We start from the raw sequence: 24,000 nt of genomic DNA, 5'->3' as shown, positions 1-24,000 counted from the left end.
GTTTGAGACAGAGATAGTTTGAGACAGAGATAGTTTGAGACAGTGATAGTTTGAGACAGAGATAGTTTGAGACAGAGATAGTTTGAGACAGTGATAGTTTGAGACAGAGATAGTTTGAGACAGAGATAGTTTGAGATAGTGATAGTTTGAGACAGAGATAGTTTGAGACAGAGATAGATAGTTTGAGATAGAGATAGTTTGAGACAGAGATAGTTTGAGACAGTGATAGTTTGAGACAGAGATAGTTTGAGACAGAGATAGTTTGAGACAGAGATAGTTTGAGACAGAGATAGTTTGAGACAGTGATAGTTTGAGACAGAGATAGTTTGAGACAGAGATAGTTTGAGACAGAGATAGTTTGAGACAGAGATAGTTTGAGACAGAGATAGTTTGAGACAGTGATAGTTTGAGACAGTGATAGTTTGAGACAGAGATAGTTTGAGACAGAGATAGTTTGAGACAGTGATAGTTTGAGACAGAGATAGTTTGAGATAGAGATAGTTTGAGACAGAGATAGTTTGAGACAGAGATAGTTTGAGACAGAGATAGTTTGAGACAGTGATAGTTTGAGACAGAGATAGTTTGAGACAGAGATAGTTTGAGACAGAGATAGTTTGAGACAGAGATAGTTTGAGACAGAGATAGTTTGAGACAGAGATAGTTTGAGACAGAGATAGTTTGAGACAGAGATAGTTTGAGACAGTGATAGTTTGAGACAGTGATAGTTTGAGACAGAGATAGTTTGAGACAGAGATAGTTTTTTTTTTTCTTTCTTCTCCTTCTTCTCTTCCTTTTTCGTTCTTTTCCACTTTCTCTTCTGTTCTCTAATGCTTTTCCTTCTTTCTCTTTCTCCTTCTTCTTTTTCCTCGTTCTCTTCTGTTCTCCAATGTTATTTTCTTTCCTTCTTCTTCTTCTTCTTCTTCTTTTTCCTCATTTTCTTCCGTTTTCAATGTTTTCTTCCTTTTTCGTTGTCCTCCTCTAGGTTGGTTTAAATAATGATAGTTTAAGATAGGCCTACATGTTTTTCTTTATTTTCTTTTTCCTCCTTTACCTCTTAATATTCTCTTTCTCCTTCCTTTTTCTACTTATTTCTCTTTCTTTCCAGTTTCTTTTTCCTTTTTTACCTCTTCTTCTTCTTCTTCTTCTTCTTCTTCTTCCTCTTCTTATTATTTGACTTTTTTTCCATCTCCTCTTTCACCTTTTCTTCTTCATCTTTTTCTTCTTCTCTCTCCTTTTCTTCTATTCATCATAATAATCATCATCGTCGTCTTCTTTCTTCTTCTTCTTCTTCTTCTTCTTCTTCTTCTTCTTCTTCTTCTTCCTTCTCCTCATTTATCAAAACTTCTTAACTAACTTCATCTTCCCTCTTCTTTTTCTATTATTGTAGCAAACTCTCTCTCTCTCTCTCTCTCTCTCTCTCTCTCTCTCTCTCTCTCTCTCTCTCTCTCTCTCTCTTATCACTGTATCGTCCTGTCCTCCTCCTCCTCCTCCTCCTCCTCTCCTCCTCCTCCTCCTCCTCCTCCTCCTCCTCCTCCTCCTCCTCCTCCTCCTCGCTTAATTTAATTTCCCGTCACATTATAAATTCTTTTGTCTTTTACTCATTATATTTATTCTATTTCTGCCGCCATGAAATTCTAAATTCTTTCTCTCCTTTCCTCCTCCTCTCTCTCTCTCTCTCTCTCTCTCTCTCTCTCTCTCTCTCTCTCTCTCTCTCTCTCTCTCTCTCTCTCTCTCTCTCTCTTAAATTGCTCTATCTTAATGAACCGGAATTGCCTCTCTCTCTCTCTCTCTCTCTCTCTCTCTCTCTCTCTCTCTGGAAAGAAATCTCGGTTTTAAAAATTGTGTTTTCTCTCCTTTCCTTCCGTAATCTCACTGTCTTTGATCCTCGCCCTCATGACTCTCTCTCTCTCTCTCTCTCTCTCTCTCTCTCTCTCTCTCTCTCTCTCTCTCTCTCTCTCTCTCTCTCTGGTGTGCATTTTAATTTTCTTTTGGTGCGAGGATAAAAATCTAATTCTCTCTCTCTCTCTCTCTCTCTCTCTCTCTCTCTCTCTCTCTCTCTCTCTCTCTCTCTCTCTCATCTTAACCCCCTAATACTTTCCCACTCATTCTCTTTGACCTGGCCTAACGTAACCTGATTTGCGTTGCCTCTCGCCAGTTTGTCTCACCCTCTTCTTACAACTGCCAATTCTGTACAGGGGCCTCCACCACCCATATATGGAGTACACTTCACATGTATGGGGAGAATTCCACTTATACCGTTCGTGTAGATAGGGTGGAATCAAAGGCTTTTCGTCTCATCAACTCCCCTCCTCTGACTGACTCTCTTCGCCGGAATGTTGCATCTCTTTCTATCTTTTATCGCTATTTTCATGCTAACTGTTCTACTGATCTTGTTAACTGCATGCGGCTTCACTGTAGTACATTTTCTTCTTCCTCTCATCCTTATTCTGTCTGTCCAACTTTCTAATACAAGAGTTAACCAGTACTCTCAATCATTTATCCCTTTCTCTGGCCATCTCTGGAACTCCCTCCCTGCTTCTCTATTTCTCTATTTCCTCCTTCCTGTGACTTGAGCTTATCTAAGAGGGAGGTTACAAGACATTTACCCTCTGTTATCCAGTAATTTGATCTAATACTGCTTAAGAAACTGACAGCAGAGTGAAAATTTTAAAACTGTTGTTATCCTTGGCCATTAATCTTCCTATGTAAAGAATCTGATCTCATGTAACTTAATCTTGTGCTTTAATGTGAACCTTTTAATTTTGTGACTGTACCAAGGCGGCCATTAATTAACCTTTCCATATAAAGAGTTTAACCCCACTTCACCTAATCAAGTGATATCATGTGGGGAGTTATATGTCTGTTACCCTTTGCCATTAATCTTGCTATATAAAGAATCTGAACTCATTAACCTAACCAAGTGAAATAATGTGAACCTTTTATTTTTTTTGTTACCTTTGGCTGTTAACTAAACCTTGCTATATAAGGAATCTAACCCCACTTAACCTAATAAAGTGAAATAATGTGAAGCCTTTAGCCATTAACCTTCCTATATAAAGAATCTGAACTCATTAACCTAACCAAGTGAAATAATGTGAACCTTTTAAATTTTTTGTTACCTTTGGCTGTTAACTAAACCTTGCTATATAAGGAATCTAACCCCCCTTAACCTAATAAAGTGAAATAATGTGAAGCCTTTAGCCATTAACCTTGCTATATAAAGAATCTGAACTCATTAACCTAACCAAGTGAAATAATGTGAACCTTTTAATTTTCTTTTTTACGTTTGGCTGTTAACTAAACCTTGCTATATAAGGAATCTAACCCCACTTAACCTAACCATGTGAAATAATGTGAACCTTTTAATTTTTTTGTTACCTTTCGCTATTAACTAAACCTTGCTATATAAGGAATCTAACCCCACTTAACCTAACTTTGTGATACCATGTAGGGAGTTTTAAAATGTTATCAACTTTTCATTTTTCTCTCTGCGTGATTCTTTTTTGTTTCCATAATCTCTGACACCCCAATTACTCCTTTCAGATTCTAAGCTTCTGTGTCACGTGAAGCTGTCCAATTTGAATCTCTCTCTCTCTCTCTCTCTCTCTCTCTCTCTCTCTCTCTCTCTCTCTCTCTCTCTCTCTCTCTCTCTCTCTCTCTCTCTCTCTCCCCTTCCTTTAATCCTCTCCTGACAGTAATCTCTCTCTCTCTCTTTCTCTAACTAATATTTTCTTGTAAATTTCAATCTCTGTAAGTGAAATTAATCTTACTTTTCATCTTCAACCCTCAATATTTTCCTTACTTTTCCTTACTTTTTCATCTTCCTCACTCAATATTTTCCTTACTTTAATATTACTTTTACCAATAATTCCCTCTCGGTGTGTTAATCTCTCTAAATGAAAATGGCTAATCTTTTTCATTGTCTCTTCTCCAATATTTCTTCCTCAAGCTATCTTTCATTACCTAATCCAGCCTAACCTAATCTTTCACCTAATCTTTCCCTCTTATCCTCCTTATCTCCTTTCCTAATCTTTTTTTGTTAATTGTAAGTATTCAGGTACCTAATCTAACTTAACCTAACCTAACCTAATCCAGCCTAACCTAATCTTTCACCTAATCTTTCCCTCTTATCCTCCTTATCTCCTTTCCTAATCTTTTTTTTCTAATTATAAGCATTCAGGTACCTAATCTAACTTAACCTAATCTAACCTAATCTTTCACTTAATCTTCCTTCCTAATCCTTCTTATATTGTTCCTAATCCTTTTCTAATCCCCCTAAGTTTTCAGTAATAAGCTTAACCTAACTTAAGCTAATCTAACAGTTCCTAATCTTTCTTTCTAATCCTTCTTATGTTGTTCCTAATCCTTTTCTAATCCCCCTAAAATTTCCGTAATTAGCTTAACTAGACTTGACCTAACTTAACCTAATCTTTCCTAATCTCTCACAAACCTTTTATCCTATTTACATTTGCCCTAATCCTTTTCCAATCCTCCTAAATTGTCAGTACCTAGTTTAACCTAACCTAACCAAACCTAATCCTAAGTGTTCAGTAACTAGCTAATCCTAATCTAACGTAACCTAGTCTCATCACTCCTAATCCTTCCCCTAATCTTTCCTATCTTGTTCCTAATCATTTTCCAATCGTCATAAGTTTATAATATCTACCTTCACTAAGATAACAGTTCCCAATCTTTCCTTCCTAATCCTTCCTAGACCTTTTCTAATCCTTCTAAGTTTACAGTACCTAGCTTAACTTAACCTAACTGTTCCTAATCCTTCACCTAATCTTTTCTTCCTAATCCTTCAAATATTGCCTCTAATCCTTTTTTACTTCTAAGTTTTCATTATAACCTAACCTAACCTAACGTAACTTTACCTAATCCTTCACCTAATCTAACCTGTATGTTCCTAATCTTCCACCTAATCTTTTCTTCCTAATCATTCAAATGTTGCCCCTAATAATTTTTTACTAAGTTTTCATTAACTGTTCCTAACCTAACCTAATCTAACCTGTATGTTCCTAATCTTCCACCTAATCTTTTCTTCCTAATCCTTCAAATGTTGCCCCTAATCATTTTCTACTAAGTTTTCATTATTTAACCTAACCTAACCTAACCTAATCTAACCTGTATGTTCCTAAACCTAATCTTTTCTTCCTAATCCTTCAAATGTTGCCCCTAATCATTTTCTACTAAGTTTTCATTATTTAACCTAACCTAACCTAACCTAACCTAACCTAACTGGTCCTAATCATTCACCTAATCTTTCTTCCAGTCTCCGTTTTCTTTTCCAATCACTTTTCTAATCTTACCAATCTCTTAATTAATTATTTCTTGTTGTTTCGCGTGATATAATTAAAGAACTAATCTCTCTCTCTCTCTCTCTCTCTCTCTCTCTCTAATCCGCTTTGTCCATTCCTGCTCCCTTCAATCGTCTCGACCAATCACAGCGCGTCTTCATCTTACGTCATCACTCAGGCAACCAATCAGCGCTCGCCTCTCAGCCAGCCAGCCAATCACACCACACTTCAACACGCTTCCTCTCTCTCTCTCTCTCTCTCTCTCTCTCTCTCTCTCCTTCTCCATATCCTCCTCCAAAACCTGTCTCTTCCTCTTTCTCTTCTTCTTGTCCTCCTCCTCCTCCTCCTCCTCCTCCTCCTCCTCCTCCTCCTCCTCCTCCTCCTTGTCATCGTAAGGTACAAAACTATTCTTTCCGCTTTCTCTTCTATTTTTTCCTGTCGTTCCATCTTTCCTCTCTCTCTCTCTCTCTCTCTCTCTCTCTCTCTCTCTCTCTCTCTCTCTCTCTCTCTCTCTCTCTGGAGGCGAGCCAACAGATTTTAAATGCCTGTGTGAAAAATCTCCTTATATAGTCTTGTAGCATTTATTCGAGAGAGAGAGAGAGAGAGAGAGAGAGAGAGAGAGAGAGAGAGAGAGAGAGAGAGAGAGAGTTCCAGGAAGCTGTTCACCTCACAAACTTCCATTAGACTCCTCTCTCTCTCTCTCTCTCTCTCTCTCTCTCTCTCTCTCTCTCTCTCTCTCTGCAATAATGCCACACCTGAAGCAGCCACTGGAGCAACACGTCCACACCTGTTGTGATTTGCCATACAGGTGTGCAGAATTAATTAGAGACAGGTGTGTGTGTGTGTGTGTGTGTGTGTGTGTGTGTGTGTGTGTGTGGAATATGTGTACGTATGTTTGTCTAAGTCTCTCTCTCTCTCTCTCTCTCTCTCTCTCTCTCTCTCTCTCTCTCTCTGTGTGTGTGTGTGTGTGTGTGTGTGTGTGTGTGTGTGTGTATTGATTCATGTACCTTGGGATGCTCTTAAGGATAGGAGAGAAGGGGAAGGGGGAAGAGGGGGAAGAGGGGAGAAGAGGAGAAAGAGGAGAAAGAGGAGGAACGAGAGGGGAGGGGAAGAGAGGGGAGGGGAAGAGGGTAAGGAATGAAAAATGTAAGAGAGGGGAAAAAAAAGGGGAAAAATATTCATCTCTTTTTCCCCTCATTCATATATTCCAAAAGTTGAATTGAGGAAGGTGAAAATAAAATACTTTGCCCAGTTTGAAGGAAAAAAATATCGAGAAAAAGAAAAGAAAGGAAAAAAGAGAAAAAAATAAGAAGGTTGACCTGGTATCATTGGAGAGAGAGAGAGAGAGAGAGAGAGAGAGAGAGAGAGAGAGAGAGAGAGAGAGAGAGAGAGAGAGAGAGAGAGAGAGAGAGAGAGAGATAAAAGGATGAATAAAGAAAAGAGAGAAAGGAAAATTCTGGAAAACTGTCTGAAGTGAAAAAAAATAAATAAATAAACGAAAGAAAGAAAGAAAGAAAGAAAGAAAATATTTAACAGAAAAAAAAAGAAAAAAAGAAAAGAAAACGATGAATTGAAAAAGAAAACGGAAATTATTTAAGGAAAAGAGAGAAATAGAAAAAGATGAAAAATAGACAAAAAAGACACACACACACACACACACACACACACACACACACACACACACACACACACACACACACACACAGACAGCGTATAATAAACAATAATAGTAGTTTGTAATGAGTTTTGAGAGAGAGAGAGAGAGAGAGAGAGAGAGAGAGAGAGAGAGAGAGAGAGAGAGAGAGAGAGAGAGAGAGAGAAATGAACATAAAAGACATAAAAAACAGATCACATATATATAATCAATTCTTTCTATATCGTTCCCCGTTTTCATTATCAGAGCCAACCTGCTTCCCGTTTTCTGTTTCCCGTTTTCTTCCAGGTCCTCCGTTTTCTACGCCAATATTATGGGTAGCGTCGATAACTTAATTTTTCAATCAAACTCTCTCTCTCTCTCTCTCTCTCTCTCTCTCGATTGGTTTGAGAGAGAGAGAGAGAGAGAGAGAGAGAGAGAGAGAGAGAGAGAGAGAGAGAGAGATGACAAGAGACTGAAGCAGAAGGAGAGAAAAGATTGAAAAGATGTGAAGAGGAGTGAAGAGAGAGAAGAGGAGGAGGAATTGAAGTGGAGGAGGAGGAGGAGGAGGAGGAGGAGGAGGAGGAGGAGGAGGAGGAGGAGGAGGAGGAGGAAATTGAAAAGAAGAAAAGAAGAGGAAAGGTGACAAAATATAATGGGAGAAAGATGTCAGAGAGAGAGAGAGAGAGAGAGAGAGAGAGAGAGAGAGAGAGAGAGAGAGAGAGAGAGAGAGAGAGAGAGAGAGAGAGAGAGAGAACCAAACTTGCTCTGAATATCATGCAAATAAGTTTAGAGAGCACGAGAGAGAGAGAGAGAGAGAGAGAGAGAGAGAGAGAGAGAGAGAGAGTACAATTACCTCACGTAACCAAAAGGTCGCGCTCATAACTCTCTCTCTCTCTCTCTCTCTCTCTCTCTCTCTCTCTCTCTCTCTCTCTCTCTCTCCTGCCTGCCTGCCTGCCTGCCTGCCTGCCTGCCTGCCTGCCTGCCTGCCTGCCTGCCTGCCTGCCTGCCTGCCTGCCTGACTGACTGACTGACTGACTGACTGAATGGGAACGTAATATTATTTTGCTTTCAGAACTAAAATAAAAAAGGGAAAAAATATAAACTGTAAGTAGAAGGAAAATTCACTTCACTCGCTGCCACTCGCGGGAAAAAAAAAAAAAAAATCGGCGAATAGAAATGGAATAGTTTTTTTTTTTACGCTAATGGAACGGAGAGGGAAAGTAGGAAACAGTGTAAAAAGTGACGAATGATTGTGAAAAGAGCCGACACGTAAGGAGTGATGCACGAAACACAATGAGAAAAATGAAATGGTAAAGAAATATTGACTGAAATTTACAAAGACAAGTGAAAAGAAAAGGGGAAAGTGATGAATGATTGTGAAAAAAGGACATGTTAACAGTTAAATATGCACGAAATACAGTGACAAAAAACCAAACAGTAAAGAAATAGTCATTATAACCTAAAACAACAACAACAACAACAATTAATAAAGAAAATGAACCACACACACACACACACACACACACACACACACACACACACACACACACACACACACACACACACACACACACACAAAGAGGAAGGTCAACTCAAATAGTTCTTTCAATTACTTTTATTTTCATTCTGACCAACACCTGATGAGAAAATGTTTGGAAAATTGTTGCTGTGAAAGTGAAATGATGAAAAATTGTTGCTGTGAAAGTGAAATGTTTGGAAAATTGTTGCTGTGAAAGTGAAATGCTTGGAAAATTGTTGCTGTTAGGAAGTGAAATCATGAAAAATTGTTGCTGTGAAAGTGAAATGCTTGGAAAATTGTTGCTGTGAGAAAGTGAAATGTTTGGAAAATTGTTGCTGTGAAAATGAAATGCTTGAAAAATTGTTGCTGTGAAAGTGAAATGCTTGGAAAATTGTTGCTGTGAAAGTGAAATGATGAAAAATTGTTGCTGTGAAAGTGAAATGATGAAAAATTGTTGCTGTGAAAGTGAAATGTTTGGAAAATTGTTGCTGTGAAAGTGAAATGCTTGAAAAATTGTTGCTGTGAAAGTGAAATGCTTGGAAAATTCTTGCTGTGAAAGTGAAATGCTTGGAAAATTGTTGCTGTGAAAATGAAATGTTTGGAAAATTGTTGCTGTGAAAGTGAAATGATGGAAAATTGTTGCTGTGAAAGTGAAATGCTTGGAAAATTGTTGCTGTGAAAATGAAATGTTTGGAAAATTGTTGCTGTGAAAGTGAAATGATGGAAAATTGTTGCTGTGAAAGTGAAATGCTTGGAAAATTGTTGCTGTGAAAGTGAAATGCTTGGAAAATTGTTGCTGTGAAAGTGAAATGTTTGGAAAATTGTTGCTGTGAAAGTGAAATGCTTGGAAAATTGTTGCTGTGAAAGTGAAATGCTTGGAAAATTGTTGCTGTGAAAATGAAATGCTTGAAAAATTGTTGCTGTGAAAGTGAAATGCTTGGAAAATTGTTGCTGTGAAAATGAAATGTTTGGAAAATTGTTGCTGTGAAAGTGAAATGATGGAAAATTGTTGCTGTGAAAGTGAAATGCTTGGAAAATTGTTGCTGTGAAAATGAAATGTTTGGAAAATTGTTGCTGTGAAAGTGAAATGCTTGGAAAATTGTTGCTGTGAAAGTGAAATGCTTGGAAAATTGTTGCTGTGAAGATGAAATGTTTGGAAAATTGTTGCTGTGAAAGTGAAATGATGGAAAATTGTTGCTGTGAAAGTGAAATGCTTGGAAAATTGTTGCTGTGAAAGTGAAATGCTTGGAAAATTGTTGCTGTGAAAGTGAAATGCTTGGAAAATTGTTGCTGTGAAAGTGAAATGCTTGGAAAATTGTTGCTGTGAAAGTGAAATGCTTGGAAAATTGTTGCTGTGAAAGTGAAATGCTTGGAAAATTGTTGCTGTGAAAGTGAAATGCTTGTGAAAATTGTTGCTGTGAAAGTGAAATGCTTGGAAAATTGTTGCTGTGAAAGTGAAATGATGGAAAATTGTTGCTGTGAAAGTGAAATGCTTGGAAAATTGTTGCTGTGAAAGTGAAATGCTTGGAAAATTGTTGCTGTGAAAGTGAAATGCTTGGAAAATTGTTGCTGTGAAAGTGAAATGATGGAAAATTGTTGCTGTGAAAGTGAAATGATGGAAAATTGTTGCTGTGAGAAAGTGAAATGATGAAAAATGAAATGCTTGGAAAATTGTTGCTGTGAAAGTGAAATGATGAAAAATTGTTGCTGTGAAAGTGAAATGCTTGGAAAATTGTTGCTGTGAAAGTGAAATGATGAAAAATTGTTGCTGTGAAAGTGAAATGCTTGGAAAATTGTTGCTGTGAAAGTGAAATGCTTGGAAAATTGTTGCTGTGAAAGTGAAATGCTTGGAAAATTGTTGCTGTGAAAGTGAAATGATGAAACGAAGCCACGGTGAACCAGAAAAAAGAAAGTGATATATATATTTTTTTAATTATCCTTAGGTACATTATGAGGAACAGCTGATTAGTAAATGCTTGGAAATTTGTAGCTGTGAGAAAGTGAAATGATGAAACTGAACGAAGCTACGATGAACAACAACAACAACAACAACAACAACAACAACAACAACAACAAAACGAAAAAAAGGGAAATGTTTCTTATAATTACGTTTTGGTACAATTATTCTGACCGACAGCTGATGAGTCAATGTTTGGAAAATTGAAGAAAAAGTGACATAATTTTCTTCCTCCTTCTCAACCAACTCCTCCTCCTCCTCCTGCTCCTCCTCCTCCTCTTCCTCCACTGTTTCTCTCCACGCTTTCCTCTCCATCTCCATCTATTCCCATGTTTCATTTCCTGCTCTCCCCCCCCCACAAGATATTTTTTTATTTTATTTATACCATGTGGGCTTTTCACGGGAATTTCTGGGCTAAAGGGGGTACGTTTTGTGGTACCTCCTATCTCAAAGCCCACCCGCTAGGAAACCGTTGCCCCAGTGAGGAAGCCCAACCTACACTCGGACCGTGGACAGGATTCGAACCCGTGCGCTTGGAGACCCCTCGGACCCCAAAGCACGCATGGTTCCACTGCACCACGGCGGCCATTAATTTATTCACAATTACGCAAACATTTACTTCAAACAACAGATGATGAGTAAATGTTTGGAAAATTGTAGTAGTGAGAAAGTGAAATGCTGAAATAATGCCACGATGAACCAGAAAAATAAAAGAAAAGGAGAGGTTTTTAATAATTGCATTTATATTTATTTTGACCAACAGCTGATGAGTAAATGTTTGGAAATTACACAAAGCGAGAAAATGAAATGCGGAAATGAAGCGAGGATGAAAAGGAAAAAAAAAGAAAAAGAAAAGAAAAAGGAGATGTTTTTTTTTATTGCGTTTAGGTTCATTAATTTTGAACTACAAATGATGGATAAATGTTCTGAAAATTATAGGAAAAAAAAGGAAAATGTTTCTTATAATCACGTTTCAATTTATTCTGATCAACAACTGATCCAAAAAATGTTCGGAAATAAAAGAAGCGTGAAAGTGAAATGTTAAAACGAAGCCACGGTGAACAGAAAAAAAGATAAATAAATACATAAAAAAGTTAATGTTTCTTATAATTAACTTTTAAATCTATTCTGAACAAGCGACCAATAATTGTTCAGAAAATTTACGTTATGTTAGGTTAGGTTAAGTTTGGTTGGGTTAGGTTAGGTTAGGTTAGGTTAGTTTGGTTTGGTTAGGTTAGGTTAGGTTAGGTTAGGTTAAGTTAGGCTGGACTGAGTTAGGTTAAGTTTGATTATGTTAGGTTAGGTTAGGTTAGGTTAAGTTTGGTCAGGTTAGATTAGGTTTGGTTAGGTTAGGTTAGGTTAGGTTAGGCCAGGTTGGTTAGGTTAGGTTAGGTTAGGTTAGGTTAGGTTTGGTTAGGTTAGGTTAGGTTAGGTTAGGTTAGGTTAGGTTAAGTTTGGTTAGGTTAGGTTAGGTTAGGATTGGTTAGGTAAAGTTTGGTTGGGTTAGGTTAGATTAGGTTAGGTTAGGTTAGGTTAAGTTAGGCTGGACTGGGTCAGGTTAAGTTTGATTAGGTTAGATCAAGTTTAGCTGGGTTAGGTTAGATCACGTTAGTTTGAGACGAAATAAAATCAAGTATAAATTAGATTGGGTTAAATTAAGTCTGTGTTTTATTAAGTCCACAATTATTCTACCCAATTGATGTATAAAAAGATGAAAATAAAAAAAAGAAAATAAATGAAATGATGCAACAGAGCCACGGTAACCAGAATACGAACCGAGAGAGCCCACACAATGCACGCCATCCAATCACCACACATCACACCTGCTCACACTAATTAACACCAAAACACAGGTGAGGCGTGAATCCCACCTTGGCCTTACGCTGATTACAGGTAAGGACACGAACAGGAGACACACACAGCTAACTTTATAAGGCTATTACACACACACACACACTACTACGCACGCACACACGCACACGCCCATTTACCTGTCTTGTCAATTAAGCCCCATGAGAATTTAACACCTGGCCTCCCAAACTTAGCGGAGTAAAAAGGGAAAAAATAGGGAAGATAAAGTAAGAGGAAACTGTTTAATTAGATGATAAAAAAAGGAAGGGAAGGGTTAAATTATTTGTTATGAAGGAAATACAGAAGAAAAGTGTTTGGGGGAAAGGAAAATGTTGCTGATTTGAAAAGGGAAAAAAAGAGAAAGGAAGGTGATATTATGAAGAGGAAATGTGAGGAAACAATAAAGGAAAGAGGAAAATAAGAAGAGGAGCGAGAAGAAAAATAGGAAAGTGAGTGAAAAGGAAAATATTGTTGATTTGAAAAGGGAAAACAGAGAAAGAAAGGTGAAATTATTTTTATGAAGAGGAAATAAGAGGAAACAGAAAAGAAAAAGGAAAAAATATAAAAAAGTGAGTAAAGAGGAAAAATGAAATGAGTGAAAAGGAAAATATTGTTTTGAAAAGGGAAAAAAAAGAAAAGTTGAAATTTATTATAATGAAGAGGAAATATGAGGAAACAGAAAAGAAAAAGGGAAAAAATAAGAAAAAAAACAAAAAGGAAAAATAAGAACATGAGTGAAAAGGAAAATAGTGTTGACTTGAAAAGGAAAAATAAGAAGAAAAAGAGAAATTATTGTTATGAAAAGGAAAAAAAAAAAAAAAAAAAATGATTATGAAGAAATTTTATGAGGAAATAGTTCTTAATTTCCTTTTTTCATTTATTTCACTGGAAAAAAAATCTCACTTGTCTTGTTTTTCCTTCTTTTTTCATTCACTCTACTAAAAAAAAAATAGTTTCTTTATTTTTTTCTTTCCTTTCCCATTAATTCTATATAAAAAAAATGTCACTGATTTTTTTCTCTTTTTTCTTTCTTCCTCATTCATTCTTAAAAATTCTCACTTTCTTTCTTTTCTTTCTTTTCTTCATTCACTCTATCAAAAAAATCTCACTTTTTTGTTTTACTTTAATTTTCCTATTTACTCCACTAAGAGAGAGAGAGAGAGAGAGAGAGAGAGAGAGAGAGAGAGAGAGAGAGAGAGAGAGAGAGAGAGAGAGAGAGAGAGAGAGAGAAAGTAAATCAAATTAGCCTTAAGGTAAGAAGTAAATAAGGAGAGAAATAGATGAAGAATAGATAAACACAAGAAGAAGAAGAAGAAAAGAAGAAGAGGAGGAGGAAGAGGAGGAGGAGGACGAGAAGAAGAAGAAGAAAAGAAGAAGGAGAAGAAGAAGAAAGAAGAAGAAGAAAAGAAGAAGAAAAGAAGGAGGAGGAGGAGGACGATAAGAGATGAAGGAGAAAGAGAAGGAGAAGAAAAGAAAAGAGAAACAAGAACAACAAGAATAACAAAAAATAAGAAAAAAATAAAGAACACACACACACACACACACACACACACACACACACACACACACACACACACACACACACACACACACACACACACACACACACACACACACACACACACACACACAGGTAGACAAAAGAGACAACAAGAGAAGTATTTAGAAGAAGCACCAAATATTATCAATGGTCTTAAAACCTCCATCTTAAACCCCCCCCACAACCATGTTATACACCTTCACTTATATGGGGGGGTTATAATAGTGAAGGCTGGCCATTAATCCTCTGACCTCCATAGACCCTTCCTAATGTCGATAAAATGGTCTAATGGTACACAAATCTCGAGGTAAAGATGTGTCCCAGTACTGAAGGGGTTAAGTCATCAAGGAATTCTGACCTCCATAAAAAAAAATATCGTCTAATCGCAGCCAAGAAATCAAGGTAGAAAATGCGTCTCAGTTCTGAAAGGGTTAGAAAGATGGGAAGAAAAGACGAGAGGAAGAAAAATAAATGATAGTAAAATGTAAAAAGAGAAATACAGATTAGAGAGAATAAAAGGAAGGAAAGAGAGAAAAATGCAGGTGAACAGGTAAACAGGGAACTAATTAATCAAACAGGTAAAGAGGTTAAGAAAATCAAAGAGAGAAGAAAGAGGAAAAGAAAAAAATACTCACAAAATGGAAAATAAAAAAAAAGATTACAGACAATAAACCAAAAAAGAAGAAAAGAAAAGAAAAAATAGAGGTTTCAGCCCCAAAAATACCGGTAAAAGAGACAAACAGGTAATATAAATACCGGTAAAAGACACAAACAGGTAATATAAATACCGGTAAAAGAGACAAACAGGTAAGGTATCACTCAAACAGGTAAACAATGAATTATCACCTTACCTTCGTACACCTGCCACATCTCCCCTCTCCACTGACAGCAAGTATTTCTTCTCCTCAATAGAAAGCTGACCCATCTCTTGGTAGGGGCGGTTGTGGCTGTCATCCTCCCCCATGCCGTGAATACAGTGACTCTGCGGGAAAGGAGAGGCTGTGTTAGTGCTGTGGTGGTGGTTAGATGCTGTGGGAAGGGTTTGAAAGATAGTACTGATTTTCTTTGAGTGTTGTTTGGGATATATATGAATGAAAATTGCCTGTGGTGCTGTGGCAGTGCTGTGGTGGTGGTTAGATGCTGTGGAGAGGGATTGAATGATAGTAATAAAGTTCTTTGAGTGCTGTGTGGGATATATATGAATGAAAAATTGCTGTGTTTGTGCTGTGGTGCTGTGCCAGTGCTGTGGTGGTGGTTAGATGCTGTGGGAAGGGATTGAAAGATAGCAATGATTTTCTGTGAGTGTTGTTTGGGATATATATGAATGAAAAATTGCTGTGTTTGTGCTGTGGTGCTGTGGCAGTGCTGTGGTGGTGGTTAGATGCTGTGGGAAGGGTTTGAAAGATAGTAATGATTTTCTGTGAGTGTTGTTTGGGATATATATGAATGAAAAATTGCTGTGTTTGTGCTGTGGTGCTGTGGCAGTGCTGTGGTGGTGGTTAGATGCTGTGGGAAGGGATTGAAAGATAGTAATGATTTTCTGTGAGTGTTGTTTGGGATATATATGAATGAAAAATTGCTGTGTTTGTGCTGTGGTGCTGTGGCAGTGCTGTGGTGGAGGTTAGATGCTGTGGAGAGGTAGAGGTAGATAGCAATGTTTGTTTTGGTATTTTGTGAGTGCTGTGGAGGTGAGAACAATAGGAGAAAGGCTTGTTTGTGCTGTGGCTCTGTGTGTTTACTGTGTGTTTGCTGTGGTGGGAGGTAAGACGCTGTGGGAGAGAATAAGATAGTAATGATTTTCTGTGAGTGCTCTGTTAGTGGTGTAGTGCTGTGATTTTGCTGTCGTGGAAGATAGAATTCCGTACCTCTCTCTCTCTCTCTCACTCACTCACTACATAAACCAGATAATTTAATACACTCAATAAACACACAAGGCCACAAATCCTATCTTCTATTTATCTTACAACATCGATTTCCACATTGAGAGTTAGTTAGTCCTGTCCTTCTAAACGCTTTGCTCTCTCTCTCTCTCACCATCCAAAGGCTCTAGTTGAAGATACTCATGGTTTTGAGGGCGTTTCGATGGCCCTGGTTATACACTGGCATGGTTTCTGGTTGACTAAAAGGAGCAACTGTCTTGATAAAAAGGTCTTGGAAAATTGTCATGGTGAGGGAGGTAGGTGTTTATAGATAGACAAATGGTTGATAGTGGTAGTGGTGGTAGTGGTAGTGGTAGTGGTGTAGTGGTGGTGATGGTGGTGGTAGTGGTGGTAGGGACAAACATACCTGACGAAGGAAGAGATAAGAAATAGAAGAGAGAGAAAGATTTAGGAAGGAAGGAAGGAAGGAAGGAAGGAAGGAAGGAAGGAAGGAAGGAAGGAAGACAAGAATAGGGCAGAGGAATAAACAAGATAACAACAACAAAAAGAGGAAAAAAAAACAGCAGCAGATTTTTTGGTCCTTAAAAAACTGAGTCAGAGAGAGAGAGAGAGAGAGAGAGAGAGAGAGAGAGAGAGAGAGAGAGAGAGAGAGAGAGAGAAAGCTTTGAGTGTCACGAGAGAGACGAGAGGGAAATGACCGAGAGAGAGAGAGAGAGAGAGAGAGAGAGAGAGAGAGAGAGAGAGAGAGAGAGAGAGAGAGAGAGAGAGAGAGAGAGAGAGAGAGAGAGAGAGAGAGAGAGAGAGAGAGAGAGAGAGAGAGAGAGAGAGAGAGAGAGAGAGAGAGAGAGAGAGAGAGAGAGAGAGAGAGATGAATGTTCTCCGTCTATCTCAACAAAGCTTCTGTATGGCACTGTAATCCCCTCAGAGAGAGAGAGAGAGAGAGAGAGAGAGAGAGAGAGAGAGAGAGAGAGAGAGAGAGAGAGAGAGAGAGAGAGAGAGAGAGAGAGAGAAGACACAAGCAATGGTTGTCTCTCGGTCCCCAGCCGCCATGGCAGCAATGGCAGGAAAGTTGTCTTTGGCGTTGCTGCTCTCCCACTCCAAGATGACGTCAAGATACTTGGAGTGGAGGTGGATCGAGGGCTGAGGTTTGACAGGCATGTCAAAACCATTGCCAAGAAAGCCTCTCACAGGATCTCCGCTCTCAGAAGGATCGCCAGTTTCCTCGACAGGAAGGGAGACTGCTGCTGTACAAGGCACAGGTGCGGCCCCACCTTGAATACGCAGCTCTCTCCTGGATGTCCTGTGCCGCCACACACAGAAGGAGACTGGACAGCATCCAACGCCGCGCCATACGGCTAGTAGATGCTGCACTACCACCTCACCCAGAGCCTGAGCGTCCCCTTGATTCACTGGAACACCGCAGAGACGTGGCGGCGATCGTAGTGTTCCATAAGGCACAGGTGCAAAGAGTGCCACATCTGGCAGGGCTGCGTCATCCTCTAAGAGTCACCGCACGGAGCACGAGAACGGTGCTCAATGGTGGTGACGCCGTAGAGGTGCCGCGATCCCACGGGTGTCAGCATCAACGCACCTTCGCAGGACGCGTCTCCAGGATGTGGAACTTGTTCACGGCCGCGGTGCCTCACGTCCAGGAGATGAACACACACAGTGTCAAACTGATGGCACATAAGTGGAGACAGACACTGCCAACTCCTCTGACACTCTTTGTGACGTGACACTCAGTGTAGTGCAGTGCGTGAATAGTGCTAGTGAAGTGAAACGAATAGTGCTCCATTTACATGCTGACCATCTTGTATATTATCTATTTTTAAGTCCTGTAAATATTGTAGAGAAATAGATTGTAGTACCCTTAGAATAGGTAGCACACGACAGTGCGCCTTTGGGTACATGTTCCTTTGTATTAAGTTTTGTTTAAATAAAAAAAAAAAAAAAAAAAAAAAAGAGAGAAACAAGTGGACTAACGCAGCTTTTCCAGTTTTACTTCTCTCTCTTCTTCTCTCTTCTTCTCTCTCTCTCTCTCTCTCTCTCTGTCATGCAAAAATGCGAATTAAAATCGTGGAAAATCGAGAGAGAGAGAGAGAGAGAGAGAGAGAGAGAGAGAGAGAGAGAGAGAGAGAGAGAGAGAGAGAGAGAGAGAGAGAGAGAGAGAGAGAAAATATTCCATCCATGCATTCTGAAGAAAAATTTCCCTACTCCTCCTCCACCTCCTCCTCCTCCTCCTCCTCCTCCTCCTCCTCCTCCTGTCCTCGTCCTCCTCCTCCTCCTCCTCCTCCTCCTTACCATATAAAATACCTCCTCCACCGTGACATCTCGACAGAAGAACTAAAGTGGACAGCGAGAGAGAGAGAGAGAGAGAGAGAGAGAGAGAGAGAGAGAGAGAGAGAGAGAGAGAGAGAGAGAGAGAGAGAGAGAGAGAGAGAGAGAGAGAGAGAGAGACACTACAATCTTAATAAGAGGTTCTAAGATCTCTCTCTCTCTCTCTCTCTCTCTCTCTCTCTCTCTTCCTCCACATAGAGAACCAATCTGTCTTTCCTCCACGTGTAATTGAGAGGAGGAGGAGGAGGAGGAGGAGGAGGAGGAGGAGGAGGAGGAGGAAGATAAGTATGATGATGACGATGATTATGATGATGAGGCTGAAGAGGAGGAGGAGGAGGAGGAGGAGGAGGACAGTAAGGAAGAGGAGGAAAAGGAAGAAGACAGAGAAAGAGAAAGAGGATAAGGAAGAAGAAGAAGAAGAAGAAGAAGAAGAAGAAGAAGAAGAAGAAGAAGAAGAAGAAGAAGAAGAAGAAGAAGAAGAAGAAGAAGAAGAAGTGGAGGAGGTGGAGGAGGAGGAGGAGGAGGAGGAGGAGGAGGAAGAAAAAAACACAAAGGAATATAAAGAAAGTCCAACAGAGAGAGAGAGAGAGAGAGAGAGAGAGAGAGAGAGAGAGAGAGAGAGAGAGAGAGAGAGAGAGAGAGAGAGAGAGAGAGAACAAGAAGGTTTCCTCCCACCCTCTACCCTCCTCTTACCACCCTGCCATCCCCCTCACCCAAATTATCTCTAACGCATGTTGGAAATAAAAGAAAAAGAAAAAGAAAAGAAAAAAAGAAAAAAAGAAAACTATCTTTATTTTTGTTGTTGTTGTTGTTGTTGTTGTTGTTGTTGTTGTTGTTTTTAGAGTATCTGAAATTCCTTAGAGATATTAAAAGAAAGGAGGAGGAGGAGGAGGAGGAGGAGGAGGAGGAGGAGGAGGAGGAGGAGGAGGAGGAGGAGGAGGAGGAGGAAGGAAGGAAGGAGTAGAATGGCAAATAGAATGATAAAGAATGGAAAAGTAACATAAGCAACACGAGAGAGAGAGAGAGAGAGAGAGAGAGAGAGAGAGAGAGAGAGAGAGAGAGAGAGAGAGAGAGAGAGAGAGAGAGAGAGAGAGAGAGAGAGAGAGAGAGAGAGAGAGAGAGAGAGAGAGAGAGAGAGAGAGAGAGAGAGAGAGTACAATGGGTGTCTGACAGAAAGCAAGGTGTTTTTATGAAGGGAAAAGCGTGGGAGTGGCAGAAGGCAAACAGTGGTGTTCCTGAAGGCTGTGTATTGGGACCAATACATTCACAACATACATAAATGATATTGATGAAGGAGTCAATTGTAAAATAAGCAAATTCGCGGACGACACCAAAATAATGAGCAAAGTTACATCAACGTCACAATGGCAAGAACTACAGTGTGACTTAAATAAACTGACACGCTGGGCAGAAAAATGGCAAATGAAATTCAATATAGAAAAGTGTAAAGTCCTACACATTGGAAGTAACAATGTACAAGCAAAATACGTAATGAGTAATGTACCTCTGGCAAGTGCTGAGAATGAAAAAGATCTTGGTGTTGTGGTGTCTAAAGATCTCAAGCCGAGCAAACACTGCACAGAAGCAGTAAAGAATGCAAATAAATTAGTTGGGTTCATTGGAAGAACCTTTGAATTTAAATCAGAAAAAGTTATCCTTACTTTATATAACTCATTGGTGCGTCCTCAGCTTGAATACTGTGTGCAGTTCTGGTCACCATATTACAGAAAAGACATTGAAAAACTGGAAAGGATCCAGCGTAGAGTGACCAAGATGATTCCGAGATTGAGAAACAAGCCGTATGAGGAACGACTGGAAGCATTAAATTTATTCAGCTTAACAAAGCGCAGGATAAGAGGAGACCTAATCGAAGTTTTCAAAATTTTCAGGGATACAACAACCTTGATGTCAATAAATATTTTACTATTGATCATTCCACCATAACAAGGAATAATGGATTTAAAATTACACCAAAACGCTTCAAAACCCACGAGGCAAAGCACTTTTTCTTTAATAGAATTGTTAACATTTGGAATAAGCTTCCTTCAGAAATAGTAAACAGTACTTCCATTGCATCATTCAAAACAAAATTGACAAATATTTAAAGAATAACCCCAACAAGCTCTCTTCTTGCCCCAATGATTAAACACGATACTGTTGTTAGTGTTTACTTTCTTTCCAGATACATATGTAGAGTTCACCGTAGGGTGAATAATAAAATCTCCTTTCATCCTTTCCTGTGAAAATTCCATGTCAGTTTTTCCATACTGCATGGTACTTTTCCAAGCTATTTTCCATGCCAGCGAAAGCTGGTGGAGTGGTGGGTGGGAGGGGCCTTCTCCTGTACTGTCCTGTCTCTGTAGCTAGTTAGAAGTAGTTACCAAACAGCCTCGAAAGGACCAAGAGGTGTGCTGCTGTTTGGCTTTCCTTTGTATTCCTTTGTGTTTGCATTGATAGCAAGATATATGGATGGATAAATCAATAAATGACGAAAGAAAGAAAATAGAAATAAAAGGAAGAGACGGAAAAATGAAACAAATAAACAAAACAAAACAAAACAAAACAAAAACAACAACACCCCAAAACTCCTTCGAAAAAATAAATCAAGGAAGAAAACGGATCAAATCATAGAAAACGGTCTACATATTCCCATTTTCTTTGGCCCATATTCAAATTTCTGGCGGGAAGAGATTTGTGAGTAAGGCGAGAGAGAAAACACGGAGGAGGAGGAGGAGGAGGAGGAGGAGGAGGAGGGAGGAGGAAGAGGAGGAAGAAACGTAAAGAGGAAGATGTATGCGTTGAAGGAAGAGAGCGATATATAAGAGAAGAAGAAGAAGAAGAGGAGGAGGAGGAGGAGGAGATGGAGGAGGAAGAAGAAGAAGAAGAAGAGGAGGAGGAGGAGGAGGAGGAACGTAATACGGAAGATGGATGTATTGAAGAAATTTAAGGTTATAAAAGTGGAGAGGAGGAGGAGGAGGAGGAGGAGGAGGAGGAGGAGGAGGAGGAGGAAGAGCAGGAGGAGAAGGAGGAGGAGGAAGAGGAGAAGGAGGTAGTGGTGGTTGTAGTAGTAGTAGTAGTAGTAGTAGTAGTAGTAGTAGTAGTAGTAGAAGAAGAAGAAAAAGAAGAAGAAGAAGAGGAAAAGAAAAAGAAGAAGAAGAAGAAGAAGAAGAAGAAGAAAGAGGAAGAAGAAGAAGGAACAAGAACACGAAGAAGAGAACAAGATAGAAAAAAGAACTGGAAAGGCAAAAAAAAACAACAACAACAGAAGAAGAAGAAGAAGAAGAAGAAGAAGAAGAAGAAGAAGAAGAAGAAGAAGAAGAAGAAGGGGAACAAACGGGAGAAAAACAAGGTAATCAGAAACTAACCAGGCGTGTGAGCGATCAGGAGGAGGAGGAGGAGGAGGAGGAGGAGGAGGAGGAGGAGGAGGAGGAGGAAGAAGAAAGGAGTGAAGCCAAGCAGTAATTTCAAGTTAATTTTGTTTGTTGGGAAAGAAGGAAGGAAGGAAGGAAGGAAGGAAGGAAGGAAGGAAGGAAGGAAGGAAGGAAGGAAGGAAGGAAGGAAGGAAGGAAGGAAAGAAGGAAGGAAGGAAGGAGAGGAGAAAGTAGAGAGGGAAGGAAGGAAGGAAGGAAGGAAGGATGAAAGAGAGAGAGAGAGAGAGAGAGAGAGAGAGAGAGAGAGAGAGAGACAGACAGACAGAGACAAACAGACAGACACAACCACCACCACCACCACCACCACCACCATAACTGTCTGATAAACACTCATAAAACCGTCGAGGGAAACAAAGGGTTAGGTCATCTCAGGTCATCTTTTCATGGGGAGGAGGTCAGGTCACGGGGAGAGGGGGAGAAGGGGAGAGGGGAGGGGAGGGAGAGGTCACGATGCTTGTTGTCTTAAAATGGTCCACAGGGAGAGAGAGAGAGAGAGAGAGAGAGAGAGAGAGAGAGAGAGAGAGAGAGAGAGAGAGAGAGAGAGAGAGAGAGAGAGAGAGAGAGAGAGAGAGAGAGAGAGAGAGAGAGAACAACCAAAGCAATGACAGCCACAAAAATAAAGAAAAAAAAGAAAATAAAGAAAAATAAAGAGATGAGGTCAGAGGTCAGGTCAGCAGGTCAGCAGGTCAGCAGGTCAGCAGGTCAAAGGTGAGAGGTGAAAAATAAGAAGTGAGAGATGAAGTCAGCAGGTCAGCAAGTCAGTAGGTCAGCAGGTCAGCAAGTCAGCAGGTCAGAAGTCAGCAGGTCAGCAGGTCAGCAGGTCAGCAGGTCAGTAGGTCAGAAGTGAGAGTTGAGAAGTGAGAGGTGAAAAATGAGAAGTGATAGATGAAGTCAGCAGGTCAGCAAGTCAGTAGGTCAGCAGGGAGGTCAGCAGGTCAGCAGGTCAGCAGGTCAGCAGTCAGAATGAGAGTTGAGAGGTGAAAAGCGCCAAGTGATAGATGAAGTCAGGAGGTCAGGAGGTCAGCAAATCATCAAGTCAGCAGGTCAGCAGGTCAGCAGGTCAGCAGGTCAGCAGGTGAGAGGTAAGAGGTGAAAAATGAGAAGTGAGAGATGAAGTCAGCAGGTCAGCATGTCAGCAGGTCAGAGGTTCAGCAAGTCATCAGGTCAGCAGGTCAGCAGGTCAGCAGTTCAGCAGGTCAGAGGTCAGAGGTCAGAAGTGAGAGTTGAGAAGTGAGAGGTTAAAAGTTAGATGTGAGAGATGAAGTCAGCTGGTCAGCAAGTCATCAGGTCAGCAGGTCAGCAGGTCAGCAGGTCAGCAGGTCAGCAGGTCAGAATGAGAGTTGAGAGATGAAAAGCGACAAGTGAGAGATGAAGTCAGGAGGTCAGCAGGTCAGCAAATCATCAAGTCAGCAGGTCAGCAGGTCAGCAGGTCAGCAGGTCAGCACTCACTTGGGTCAGCACGGGCTTCACCACCACCTCCACCAGACTCTCGAGTGGATCCAGCTGTTCCTCCCGCGCCATTTTGAATCTCCTTGACCACGCCACGGTTGCCCTCTTTCTCATCCAGCCTCTTATCATCAACTAATTCCCGTTTTCTTTCTTTATCTCTTCCGTTTTCTATCCTTCAACCTTTTTTTTCCCGTTTTCTTTCTTTATCTCTTCCGTTTTCTATCCTTCAACCTTTTTTTTTCCCGTTTTCTTTCTTTATCTATTCCGTTTTCTATCTTTCAACCTTTTTTTCCCGTTTTCTTTAGTGTATTGTTAATTGTTTCCCGTTTTTCTTTCCTCTTTATTCCGTTTTCTGTGTTTCCACCTTTTTTTTCCCGTTTTCTTTAAAATTTTCCCGTTTTTCCTGTTTTTTCCGTTTTCTGTTTTTGAAGGCTTTTTTCCCACTTTCTTTTTATTCTTTCCCTTTTTCCTTCCTATTTTTATTCCGTTTTCTGTGTTTCCACCATTCGTCGCTTTTAACAACATTTATTTCATTTTTATATAGTTCTGATTCGTCCTTCCCATCTTTATCATATTTCCCTTTCTCTTCAATTTTCTTAAGTCACCCATTAAAAATTCACGTTTTCTATGATAAATTGACCGATATTACGTTTTCTATGAAGGAATGACCTCTTTTTTTCATACCTTTACGTTAATTTTTTTCTATTTTTCTTCCTTTTCCAGTTTTTCTGAATTAATCGTCATTTTTTTCGTTTTTTTTCTATTTCTTGTTTTTTGGTCTATTTTCTAAAGTCACTCATTAAAAAAAATCACGTTTTCTATGACAATACCAATAGTTTTCATATCTTTACGTTCAATTTGTCCATTTTTCATTCTTTGTCTCATTTTTTTTTCTCAATTTATCGTCATTTTTTTTTTTCGTTTTCTTTAATTTTTTTGTCTATTTTCTAAAGTCACCCCTTAAAAATTCACGTTTTCTATGAAGACACCAATAATTTTCATGTCCTTCCGTTCAATTTTTTTCTTTATTTCATCCTTTTTTCTTCAGTATTCCTTAACCTATCGTCACTTTCCACGTATAGAAATCCTACTAACCATTT

At 39.5% G+C, this 24,000-nt stretch overlaps 1 protein-coding gene across 18 annotated transcripts in view; it reads right to left on the bottom strand.

Annotated features, from left to right (window-relative positions):
- LOC123512666 (transient receptor potential-gamma protein-like) overlaps window positions 1-24,000 on the bottom strand; it is a 352,382-nt gene that overhangs the window by 140,020 nt on the left and 188,362 nt on the right. For 15 of the 18 annotated variants that reach the window (XM_045269141.1, XM_045269142.1, XM_045269150.1 and 12 more), the window contains exon 3: window positions 14,655-14,785. In XM_045269141.1, coding sequence (XP_045125076.1) covers window positions 14,655-14,785 — 131 coding nt within the window. Of the gene's footprint in view, window positions 1-14,654; window positions 14,786-22,900; window positions 23,148-24,000 lie in introns of those variants that run through there. The other 3 variants (XM_045269156.1, XM_045269159.1, XM_045269154.1) reach the window with 2 other exon arrangements.

The sequence above is a fragment of the Portunus trituberculatus genome, chromosome 34 (genome assembly GCF_017591435.1).
Source record: "Portunus trituberculatus isolate SZX2019 chromosome 34, ASM1759143v1, whole genome shotgun sequence".
NCBI lineage: Eukaryota > Metazoa > Arthropoda > Malacostraca > Decapoda > Portunidae > Portunus > Portunus trituberculatus.
Note: the sequence above shows the minus strand (reverse complement) of the source record. Positions and strands in the feature narration are given on the sequence as shown.